Here is a 13,352-nt window from a genome sequence, read left to right on the forward strand (position 1 = left end):
AAATCAAAACTACTACAACCTAACATAGATGCTCTTTATTGTTCATATGAAGCTCGATTTATTTGCTAAATTTATTGTTGAAAATATAAAGAGTAAAGTAACCAAATTTCTCCTACAAAACTTTTCCTTAAATAATAATTATATTAATTTGTTGGGTAGCAACTTAAGGTTTGTTTGACTATAATTTTGTTCGGTAGCAATTAATTTTTAGCTTTTAAAAAAAGTTTAAAAATAAGAAAAAAAATTCATTTGTTAGCAGAAGCTTTTACTTTAAAGAAAAAATTCCGAATCGAAAAGTTATTTTAATTAGCTTCAGAAGCTTTTAGTTTTTAGTTATTAATTAATTTTATCCATTTAAAATACTTTTACTTACAAACATTTATGCATAAATAAAGGGCAAAACTTTAACTTTCCTGCTACCAGCTAGCAGCTTCAAGCTAGTTTTGCAAAAAAAAGCCCCTAGTTAGTTGAAAGGCTTTGCATTAATAATTTTTTGGCACTTAATAACACCAAAACTTCGGTACCCTTCTTCTAGGGTTTCCAGATCAACCACTTCCTTTCATACTCCAAAGCCTGGAGACTATGTGTCCTCGTCATGATAAACACCTATGTACCATCAATAAACCCAAAAGTCTAATTTTTAATACTGCAATCGCCACAAGTGTAAAGCAACATGAATAATTGTCGGTCAAACAAACACCAGAAGAAACACTAGAAGACTGATCAGAAGAATCATCATCACCCATATAGTAGGAATACAAAGAGGAACATAAATGTTATCGCCTAAACTGAAATTGTCCACGACATATCCCTCACCAACCCAGCGACAATAGCATTATCGTCATCCCCTGTTATTGCCTATATAACCATCACCACCAATGTCACCTGACTTGGGAACTTCAGTAGTTTATACTAAGGGTTAAAATATTCATATACTAGCATTGGATCAACAAATGGAACCAACTCATGTATATGAGGAAACTTATTAGAATATGTAATATGTATGGGTAACAACATAGATCGGTTCAATGGAATTGATCCTTGCATCTTCAAAACTTGAATTTAGAATGGATAGTAAGACAAATCATGACTAAGAAAAGTATGAATAAACAACACACCATGGTTGTCTAGACAGTGGCAGAACTAGGTTCAAAGTAAAGGGGTATCCCAAAAAAATTTCGGATGACCTAATTTTTTTTCGAGGTACTTCGGTTTCGGTTTTAAACCTAAACCTTAATCGAATCCCTAGATAACCTAAAGTCATGTTATATAAACATGAAGTTGAAGTATCTTTTGATACCCGAATCGATGTGGGAATAAAATTAGATATCAAATGAAGCATGAAGATAACAGGTTAATATAATAGACGAAATTGGCTAAATTTATATGTATTTGGCGATGTGGGATAGAATAGTTGGGAAAATAAAAATAAAAGGTAAACAATGAACATGTAAGGAGGAAGATTTGATCCTTAAACCTCTACTTCAATATGCTAGTGCCTTATCCAGCAGACCACATGTTTGTTTGGTTTTATAAGTGAAGGGAAACATTTATATATATACACACACTATGTAAAACGAAATTTTGCTAAAAAGAATTACACTACCGAAAAAAAATTTGATGGGTATCCCGGGCTACCCCAGGCTCTACATTGGATCCGCCCATGCGTCTAGATAGAACATAAGCATCACCGCATCGTTTCATCATGTAAGGCTCATGACTAGGGGTGTTCAAACCTGAATATCTAACATTTCGGATATCTGAAAATGTTTGGTAGTTGATATTGATATCAACATTCGTATCCGAAATTTCAGATATCCAAAATTTCGGATGTAGATTCAAACATTGAATTGGATATTTAAAAATTCTAAACTTCAACAAAAAAAAAATCTTTGCTTTCTTTTTATTTAAAAAATTATGCCCTGTAACCATGATCATATTACTTTTTCTTGACTAATTAACCAATTAGGTGAAATATATTAACCATCGGATTTCCCCTAGTTACTAATGCCAACATGATCTCTTCCAAGAAACATGTTCGTAACATCACCGAAATTCCAGACATGTTTGTCATGTCACTCACTATACGTAGAAATAAATGTTTCGCATTCAAAATCGTCGACAAAACAAGTGTTCTCCAAAAACAACATTGTTGTTGAAGTGGTATGCCAGTAGTTGGTAGTTTGCACCTGAATGATGATCAATCTCTGAGTATCATTTTTCATGTCCTAAGTCAGTGAACTTTCGATTTCATCCTCTTGTTCTTCCTGTACTAACTCTATCATGGCTTCCCATGAGTATCATTTTTTGCTTGTGAGGGGATTGTAGAAATGTTGAGAAAGTTTAAATACGAGATGAATTGAGTAGAAGTTTATATGTATTTATAGATAAATAAAGTAGGTATATATTTATAAAAGTTGATGAATATTTAAAAAGTGGAGGATTAATACTTTTAAAAAAATCGTTGGAAATGTTGGGTTTGGGCGCAACATTTCGCCGATGGGACATTGTAGTGTAAAAGGTGGTGCTTTCCTCTAACATTAGGTGCTACATGGGACACCGACAGCATCCCTCCTCCACATTGTATAGTTTTATAAGTTGAGACATAACTACAATAAAATAACTAATTTTGTGTTGACTTACATGCATCTAAGCAATACATTTATAAAATGATTAATCTTAATATTACATTTTTATTGATTTAAAATTGTAGTTATTTTATTTGATAGAAAATATAACATTAATTTGGAGAATAATGTCGTAAATTATGTATAATATATGTGTTTTGTTTTATAAGTAGGGCGAGCACGAGTATCGAAATTGTCGATCTGAAATCGGTACCAAACCGACACTATTTATATTAATATGTGTAAATTGAAAAAGTTAGCGTTTTTCAGATTTTCCTATTGAAAAGTCTTGTTTTGGAGCTTTTTCGTTAATTTTTTTAAAACATTAGCACTTTTCCAAAAATAGGTCTCAACATATATACTCCATATTTTTTCTTTTTCTACCCAAATCAACCCTTTTTTTTTTCTTTGCCATTCACAGTAACAGTTTAATAGTTTTGTTTAAAGGGTGAGTTTAATTTTAATTTTTTTATTTTTATTATACTAGTTAATAAAATTGACCCCTGTTACCCCACGTTTTGGTTAGCTTTTGCCATTAACCGTTGTAACACATGATTTAAAATGAAGAAATAAATAAATAAACATTATATAAACAATTGCGTAAGGGGCAAATGTTCATGAAAATAACTTCTTTGCAATTGCGTTTCTCATTTTTCCCCATCCAAACGTACACTTTTGTTCATAAGAGAAGTTCTTCAGTTTAGTTTTTATTTTCCTCAAACAGATATTTTCTAAAATGGAAAATCAAAATTCAAACAAAACCATACCAAACTGGAACAAGTATTTAAGCTATCCTTCGATGTAAACTTTTACTATTTGGTTGAATTTGAAAAAAAAAATGTTTAATGTAAAGACCACCATAGTTTGATTTGTTTTTCAGTAACCCACTAAAAGATTTTTTTTTTCCAATTAAACCACTTGAAAGTTTGTTTTACTTTCAGTTTAACCACTGAAAATTCGTTTTTTTTTCTCTATAATAAAACATTATAAGTTCTTTTTTCCTGTTTTGAGTGGCACTTTTTTTTTCGTTAAAGATGGTTTTTTAGAAAAAAAAAAAAATCAAATTTTCAATCATTAAATCAAACAAAAAAAACCGAAAGTGATTAAACCTAACAATTCCAAACTGTGGTGGTTTTTTACATAATCTAATATTTATATACTGGCTTTTAATAAAAAATAAAACAAATCCTCGTATTTAAAATGGAAACCTATTGCTTTGGTGGTAAAACCGAAAAAAAAATAAAAAATAAACCAAAGTAAATTTTCCATAAACTTTATACAAAAGTAGAGTAATTTTTAGTAGTGGGATACTTTTGCACCCATTTCAATCCTCCTTGTAAATCAAACCAGAATTGCCAAATCACATATAATCCCAGATTTGAAATTTCACATGTTCATTTTCTCTTAATATATAGATCCAAAATACCAACATAAAATGGAACCCTTTTTTAATAAAAATTCATACATCCAACAAAACAAGAAACACATCCCACAAACAAACAAACTACCTATCAATCATCTTCTCCTTTCGTATGTAGTACTTAACTAAGTTCTTGTTATCAAACTACAATACCCAAAAAAAAAAAAACTCAACTCAATTATTCGTATTTCTGACAAGTACAAAGACAAATATCAACCCGTATGATCTAACCCCCTTTTAATCAAGCTTCACCGATGAGAACAAGTAATGCACGAACCAAAAGGACGAAAGGAACCCAACGGTTCCCGTGGCTAACATCACGGCTAGAACCATCAACAACGAGTACCCCAAGTAAAGTGTAGCCGACACGGGCCCACTCAAACTCTTCAAATCAAAAATCAAATAGTTAATCGAGTACAAGAAGATATATAACGCCACCGAACCCGAAGCAAAGAAAGACTTCCACCACCACTTCCAATCCTCAACACAAAGATGCATGTATGTCAACACCAACGACACCTCCGCACACACCACCACCAAAAGAATCAAAACCACAAACAAAAACCCAAACACGTAGTACACGCGCCCCATCCAAATACTCGACATGATGAAAAAAAGTTCGATGAAAAGGGTACCAAAGGGTAGAGTCCCCGCGCCAAGGACAAGTAGCCACGAAGGGTATTTTTGGGATGGGATTTCACGCGGGATTTGGTTTGTGCGTACGGGGTACTCGATGTGGTTCGCTTTTGCGCCGAAGTAACCGCCGACGAAAGTTAAAGGAACGGAAATGCAAAACCATAAAAGGATTAGGATTACGAACAACGAGAATGGAATCGCGCCGGTGGAATGGGATCCCCATAGGAGGAAGTTTAAAACGAAAAGAATGGAAAACGCGATTCCCGGGAAAAAACACGCGACTTTCCATGACACGGATACCCATCCTTTGTGATCGCCGCAGAATATCGTCCGCCACATACGGATGGCGACGTATCCGGCGAGAATCCCAAGTATCATGTAGAAAATCAACATTCCGGTGACTAAAGTTCCGCGGCTCGCGGGAGACATGAATCCCAAAGCGGCAAACATGATGGTGACGACCGCCATTCCAAGGATTTGAACACCGTCTCCGACCATTACGCAGAGGAGCGCGGGATTGTCCGGGGCGCGGAACACGTCGGCTACGACGAGCTTCCATCCGGATAATTCCTCGTTCATCTGCGCTTGCGCTTCTTTATCGAGTTCTTCGTAGTGTGTTAAATCGCGTCGAACAGTTCTCAAAAAGATTACCAAAACAATTCCGGCTAGAAACGTAATCACCATGAGGGAATTCAAGATTGAAAACCAATGGACTTTTGCTCCTTCCATTTTCAAATACGCGTCCCATCTTGATGGCCATTTGATGTCGCTTTCCACGAATGTGACATCGTATGTGAATGCTATCGGCTCGTTTTCCTTTATAGCCATGTTGACTGTGTTCTCTTCACAAGAAATCGTGGAGGGGTAGTTATCGTAAGTTTTTAAATTCTTTAGGGATTCGGGGTTGTGTTTGACACTACAAGGAGTTACTTCGAATCCGACAACCATGTACCCCGGAATGTCGGATTCCGGTTTCCCGACCGGAATCGCTTCAGCGGCATCACCGGTTCCCATGACACTAGCGACATTTGTTTCTTCGTATTTATGAACCAAGACTGTGAACTTTAAGTGATTAAACACGTAATATGCGTCTTGAACTTTGATTCCAATTGGGTAACCTGTCCATCTTAGGTAGTAAGTGTCTCTTTTGGTGTAACGAATGGCTGGTAAGTTATCAAGGATTAGATTGACTTGGTAAATCTCATCGATCCGGTTTGTTAAGAGCTTGTATTCTTCACTGGATAATGGTTTCGTTTGGCAAAGAAAGATTTGGGTGTCGTTTGTGTACATTTTGAACTTATATGGTGAGTTTTCAATCCGATCACCCATTAGAAGTTCACCGAGGTTTTCAGCACTGTCTTTTACACCTTCTGGGGGTTTGCAGAAGGGTAAGCTGTAGTAACTGTAAGGGATTTCTGTATCGATTGAAGTCAAAGAGTTGACTTTTACGGATAATGGATCGCCTATGACGTATTTGTGAGGGTAACTACCAGGGAGGTAAAATCCATGGGCGAATTGAGATATCAAACAGATCAACAAACCCCAGATCTTGAATTTATCGAAAAAATCCATAATCGTGTAATCACCGTGTCAGATCTGGAAAACCCTAGTTTGCAATAGGCAAAAAGAGTAAAAATTCAATGTTGGTTTAAATCCGTGAAGATGAAGTGAGATCATAAAAAGGAAAATTGTATGTTTTTTTGTTTAGATCGAAAGAGTTTGAATGTGATTGGTAACTAGAATGTAATCGAGAAATCGAAACAATGAATTGAAAGGGAAATCAATTGAACTGTAAGAACAGAAAAAAGGGAGAGATTGCATCGAGATTGAACTGACCTGTACTTTAGGGCTCGGAAAATTAGGGAAGAGGGTCCTTCTTGCTGCACTTCGAGATTTTCCCAGAGATGTCTAGAGATACAAAAGCGATCAATGGATATAAATATCGTCGGTGACACTTCATGACTACATCGAGAGTGCCGAATGACCATTTTAACCCCTTTAGTAAAGCTTTTGTCATCGATTTCTTTTGATTAAATTACATTTTTGGTCCCTATTGTTTGGTCAAATTGAATGTTTTAGTCACTAATTGAAAAAATGGATAGATTACATCCTTGTGATTTTAACAAATTACAGGCATCATCCCTTGATATATAAACTTAAAAAATCCCCACAACACCACCCCACTTTCCAATCCCATCCCACTCACCTCAACCCTATCATCTTCATATGTGTCTTTCACCACCACCATCACCCCTCTTTCATCATTGATAACCACCTTCACCATCTTTGATTGTTATCTCTAAACGCACATCATTCATTTTTATATCCATATGTCACCCTCTTTATGCGTGTGCAATTTGAAAAAAGAACATAATTAATTAGGCTTTACAATTATATTTTTTTCAAAATGTTTTTGGGATCAAGAAGTTACCGTATAAATTAGAATGTAAGGTGAGTTCCGACTATGGGACTTGTGAGCGAAGATAATGATTAATCTTCATGTTCAACTGTATGACCAATATCATCGACCATAATTACTTATGATCACCACTTCCACCATTTTCACTGTCATTCTCTTTGGCTACCATCAACGACTACTCCATCTCACACTCGTGCAAGAACCCACCTAATCTTTTTTGCAAGTGATTTTTTACTTTGAAAGAGACCTTCTTTTCCGGCTCCGGTGAACCTCACTCCCCACATCCTTCATTTCTCATGCTCACTGCTCATTTGACAACAAAATAAATAAGTTTGTGAATAAAGAATGATTAAGTGTTGGTCTAACTATATAATAGTTCAACCCCCAATTCCAAGCCCTAGAAGCCTAAATCATCATTACTACCATGAACCATTCATCGAAATCAATTTCCCCATCTAAATCACTCAATTTATTCACCTGGGTAAAATCCTCTACAAAAATCATCACAATTACAAAATCATCACAATTTACATCCAAATATTATTTTCAACCTGTCACACCCCAAAACCGGAACGACGGAAACGTTCTGGGGTTGATGACGTCATGTCAAGTATCACAACACATGCATTATAGTAATCAAAGTACAACAACCATTGCATTAATAGTAATAGTTTTACATGGTTTACATTACAATACATCAAAGTAATACAAGTAAATATAAGTAAGTACAACATGGTACTAAGCTATCTTCATCATCAGCTCCGGGGATGTACCTGTCTAATGCTAACCTAAGAATACAAGTTATTTGAAAAGCGAGTATCAGCATTTTTACAAATGTTGGTGAGTTCATAAGTATTAAGTGTCATTTTATCCAAATAACTTTAATAAAAGTGGTAGTTTTAGAGTATCCATTACATTAGTGTCTTTTTCCAGAAAATCCTATATTTTCTTTAATAAAAGCAGTCTTCTACCAAGACTGGACGGAGTTATGTGGTAAAAAGGTAGTTTTCCCTTAATCGCTATCATTATCAAAATACAGAATTTGATTATTAAAGAAAGCAAGAGGAATCAGGGAAATAAGATATGCCTCAGCAGTGAAGACTGCTGACTAAGGCAAAGGAATCATAGACTCCAGGAGAGTATCGAATAAACGACACGCCTGGCTCAGTCTAACAAAGGGAGACACAGACCCCAGACGATACCAAATGAAAGGTACGGCTAGTAAGGTCTAAAACAGAGAATACAGACCGCAGACAGTATCAAATGAAAGATACAGATAGCAAGGTCTAAAAACAGTGTGACTCTAAGAGTGGGTTTCCAGCATACAGTGTAAATTGATGGTGAAATATCGTTACCTTAAGGCCATGAATTATAAGGTAACCTGGGATACTCGTAACCATACTAATCGACACTAGAGTACCTGACGCCCTACAAGCGTCTATAAAATGTGACATTTGTCACCCCTTGGCTTGGTAGGCCGTGGACTGTAGCTAGCAGTCAGGGTGCGGGGGTGTCAATCCCGTATAGATCTATACACACAATGTCCGCTCTCCCTACAGAAGACTCTGGTTACCAACTAGACGATGGAGAAGGCTATGTCCCAAAGATGCATCCCAAATAGTGGGTAGTGTGTTTCCAATATAAGTGTTGAATTAGAGGTAGAGACTCATAACCGAACTGACTAATGTAAACCCATATGACTATGCTTGCATACATAATATATAATTAATGATCAAACGACCTTCGGACGGACAACCGATCCCACCAGACCACATCTCAACGAAGAAAAGGAAATAGGGCGAACAAGCCTTCCTAAGTCCTTCAAACATTATTTATATGCATCTATACAAGCACAGGCATACATCTAACTATGTGGAAGTGTTATCAGGTATAAGTGTATAATGAAGTGGAGGCATTCTCAAGTATAAGTGTATCACTAAGTGGAGGCGTTCTCAAGTATAAGTGTATCATGAAGTGGAGGCGTTCTCAAGTATAAGTGTATCACGAAGTGGAGGCGTTCTCAAGTATAAGTGTATCATGAAGTGGAGACGTTCTCAAGTATAAGTGTATCACGAAGTGGAAGTATTAACTAAACAGAAATAACGCAATGGTATCTTAACCAAGTAGAATTATAAAAACATAGATGAAAACTTTGGAAAAACCTTTATATATTAGGAAAATCACGACTTGTATTCCTTTGTAAAATAAGTTTGAAAACCTTTAGAAATTCCTTGGAAACTTTTCATAAACTAGTTTGAAATGAACTTTGATAAAACCAGTATAAGTAAGAGTTTTGAACAAGTGAAAACCTTTTGGAAAACCATTTATAGTATCCTACTTGGTAAAACAGTTAACAGTGTGGTAAATCCTTGCGCATGCGGGTTATCAATCACATGTGATTGATATGATAACTGGCATGTCTAACTTGTATTCCCCCCCCCCCCCCTATAAAACATGTAAAAACATTTTGTTGGGCTGAAGATTATTTTGAAGATTGCGTCTTTTGGGCTCGATAGTTTAGTTATTTTTTATTCCGGTTTGGGCCTGTCCAACCGAGAGCCTTTTATGTTTTATATATAAGTATATGCTTGCATGCATATTAGGGTAACGATTTTAGAGAGTAATGATCATAGCGATTCGTCTAGAGCATAACGATAGCATTACAGGTTTCTTTAATCGTTCTTGTAACCTTCCAATCCTCTACAGTTGATGTTCTTAATCGAGCTCTTCTGAGGATTTTGTTTAATCATTCGACACGTTTGATTCAATCTTGTTTCGTTCTTATTTTCATGTTCTTATAATTTTATATTTACATACTTGTTCAAGATCTAATCGATCTTCATAAATCAAAGGTTATTTTAATCTCATCACATTTAAAAGGTTTATTCAGGGGTATGAACTCACCTGGTGTAAGTGGATCCGACGAAGGTGCCGGTTGGGTGCTCGGGGTCAAGTAAAGACTTGGACACACTTAGTGACCTATTTAACATATGATAACATATGTTCACATACAATTAGTACATTTAATACTAATTAAACAAGTATACGCAATCTAAGGATCGGAAAACACTTTGGTTAAGTGTTTGGGGTGTCCCGGGTAACATTTAAGAGTGTGAATGGCTTAGGAATGGAGTTTACTCTCCAAGAGTAAACTCTCTATATGGTTTTTACGGCCCAGGGACAACTCCCCATGAGTTTACGGCCGTAAACTCATGGTGAAGGGTTTCTAGGATGTTTTAAGGCTTTAATTCTTCATGGAATTTTGCTAGGTCCAAAACTAAATTGTATGAAGGGATTTAAGGCTTTTAAAGGGACAATATGGGAGTTTACGGCCCATGAACCACCCCTATGGGAGTTCACGGCCGTGAACTCCTATCCTTTGATTTTATGTAAGTTTAAAGTCCCTAATTCACTTCTAGTAATTTGTAATAAAGGTCTAAGGCCATTTGGGGGACAAAAACCATCTTTTGACATAGTTTGGGGGTGTTTATGGCCTAGGAACTTGCTTGGGTCGTAAACTCCAATTTACCCCATATTTCCTTGTGTTTGAATGTTCTAAACCCGAAATAGCAAGCCCCTAATTTATGTATTAAGCATAAGGGTGGTTTGGGAGTGTTTTTGGGGCATTTTTACAAGCATAAGAGGTGTTTACGGCCTAAGCATGTGCTTGGGCCGTAAACTCTCTTTTAGGCCCTAAAACTTTGTGTTTTCATGTTTAAACACTCCTAGATAAATTCCTTAATTGGTTCCTAGGCTCAACGGGACAAGCTTGGGTCATTTTGGCCTTATTTAAGGGGTTTACGGCCTAAGGAGGATCTTAGGCCGTAAACTCCTTTTCCACAGCTTAAATGGTCGATTTTTGGGCTATAACAACAATCCATGATGTTTAGAATAAGCTAGGGTAAGGAGACTTACGATTTGGAGGCGTTTGGTTGCGGATTTAAGTCGAAAACGGGCTTGTATGAGAGAGAGTATAGAGAGAGGGTGAAAAAGGTTGAAATGGAGTTTACTCCCCCTTATATAGGGGGTGGAGTTGGAGCTCAGTGGGAATCTACCCGATACTGTCGCTAAACGGGGCTTTTGGTCGCACCCGATTTAGTGGTCGTAATAATAAAAACTAACTTTTTCCAAATTACTATGGAAATGTAATTTAAGTGTTTTTATTTACTTTATTACGACTATAACGACATAAAACATAAATAAATAAAACATTTATTTATTTGATGACCTCATTAACGGAACTTTTATACAGTGGAATATTCTATTAACGGAATTGGGTAATGTAACGGAATAAACTTTGGGTTGTCACACAACTCCCCCCCCCCCCCCCCCCCCCAAAAAAAAAAAAAAGGAATCTTAAAGGTATCATTTCTTATCCATGTTTTTGTTTTGGTACACTTATGTTTATTGATGATGGTTGAGAGAGTTCAGATCACTAAAAATCATAAGAAGTAGTGAATTATACACTTGAAAAGACTTCTTGAAGGGAAAACCATTTCAAGTATTCTTGACAGTAAAACTATTTCAAGACTTCAAGTTTGGCATTAGGAATTGATTCCTACAAGTTCATGTTTATAGACCTATAACATAAAAGAAATAGACAGGGAGAATTACGTGAAATTTTTATTCATGATCAGAGATGAAGGTGGTTGTTGAAGAAAGATAGAGACGAGATGAAGAACAATGTGACGATGGGTGTTAAGGAGGGGTCGAGCCGTGAGGTTGGATAAGTGGGTATTTTCTTATTTTTTGATATTAAAAATTCTAAATTGATAATAGAAAAGGAAAAAGATATTGAAAAGGGGAAGAATAGTCTACTTATATGAACAAAGGGACGGACGTTGTGATTTTTTTAAATAACAAGGATGTGATTTGTCAACTTTTCAAAGGTTGGACCAAACATGTGATTATGACCAAACCACATGGACCAGTTATGTTATAGAGATATAACATAGACAAAACTAAAAATTTGATCCTTGTGGTTTGTAAAAAAATGTAACTTTGGTCTAAAATGTTTTGGAGTTTCACCATTGGTACAAAATGTTTCATTTGTTGTGACCTTAGTCCAAAAGCTTAACAGTCGTTTATGCTCCCCCGTTAAAGTGAGTGTGTGCTTCCAAATTCTAATTAATACCCCTCGTTTACGAAATCTATACTATTAAATTTTAATTAATAGACACAAATTCTTTTTCTATTCACTTTTTTCTTTCATTACGCATATCAAAAACTCTAATCATAATTTTCAATTAGTGTGGTTTGATTTAGAGAAACGCGTAATGTATGAACATACTAATGTGGAACTTAAGGCTCTTAAACAAACTGTTCAATGCAAAGGTGGAATGTGGTACATATTTTCCTATTTTCTTTGTACATTACATAGTTTCTGTGAAATCATCTTTCTGAAAGTGTTTTTGTTCTTGCTTTAAAGATGGCCAACATTGTTTACCATCAAGTTATACCATAGGGTGAGTTCACCAAGTATTTTGATGTTCAGTACATTGAGGGAAGAGTGAATTATGTTGACATGGTGGATATAGAGGAGGTTTCAGTTCATGAATTAGATGTCATCATGAGAGGGTTAAGATATGGTGTTCCTCCAGTAATTTTTTTTATCACTTCCTTATTCCTGGTGGAGGCTTTCACTTTGGGCACTTTTCGTACAAAGATTTTGGATACTTTGGGAGCATGCACTCTTACTTTTTGAGAGTTTTATGCATGTAGGGCTCCAGAGTTCTTTGGGAAGAAGGAATCCATTGTTAGCAGGCGGTGGATTACAGATATGGAGAATGCCTTTCGGACGAGCTTCTGACCCGAGAGGTCGAAGTTTAGGTTTGCATCATATCTAATGAAGGACAAAGCTCGTGATTGGTGGGGGGGGGGGGTAGGACATGCCTTGGGAACAGAGGTCGTTGAGGTGATGAATAAGGATGACTCTGTTACCAGATTTAGGACATAGTTTGTGCCTACTATTCAGGTGCAAGAGTTAGCGAAGAAGTTTCAGGACCTTCGTCAGACGACAGAGATTGTGGCGGAAATCACCACCATATTCAGGGAGAGAGCTTTGCTGATTTCACAGTATACAACAAAAGAGGAGATAAAGAATACAAGGTACCATGATATGTTGAGGGATGAAATTCGAGAGTTTGTAAGCATGTCGAGCTGCAGGACCTTAGAGGATATGATTGCCATAGCTCAAGAGTGGGAGATTGAGTTGAAGCTTCAGACGAAGCACACACTAAAGCAGGTTCAG

General features: G+C 36.2%; 1 protein-coding gene across 2 annotated transcripts; it reads right to left on the reverse strand.

The window, feature by feature from the left end:
* Positions 1-4,050: 4,050 nt before the first annotated feature.
* On the reverse strand, positions 4,051-6,675 carry LOC111879807 (transmembrane 9 superfamily member 11). Of its 2 annotated transcripts, none has more exons than XM_023876239.3 (2): positions 6,520-6,675; positions 4,051-6,289 (listed from the first exon to the last, which is right to left on the reverse strand). In XM_023876239.3, the coding sequence occupies exon 2, from the start codon at positions 6,253-6,255 to the stop codon at positions 4,285-4,287; it is 1,971 nt and encodes a 656-aa protein (XP_023732007.1). In that variant the 5' UTR covers positions 6,256-6,289; positions 6,520-6,675; the 3' UTR covers positions 4,051-4,284. The 2 variants fall into 2 exon arrangements, with proteins under 2 accessions (XP_023732007.1, XP_023732008.1); XM_023876240.3 differs by having other exon boundaries at positions 4,051-6,279; positions 6,520-6,667.
* Positions 6,676-13,352: the final 6,677 nt, after the last annotated feature.

Source organism: Lactuca sativa, chromosome 7 (assembly GCF_002870075.4).
Source record: "Lactuca sativa cultivar Salinas chromosome 7, Lsat_Salinas_v11, whole genome shotgun sequence".
Classification (NCBI taxonomy): domain Eukaryota; kingdom Viridiplantae; phylum Streptophyta; class Magnoliopsida; order Asterales; family Asteraceae; genus Lactuca; species Lactuca sativa.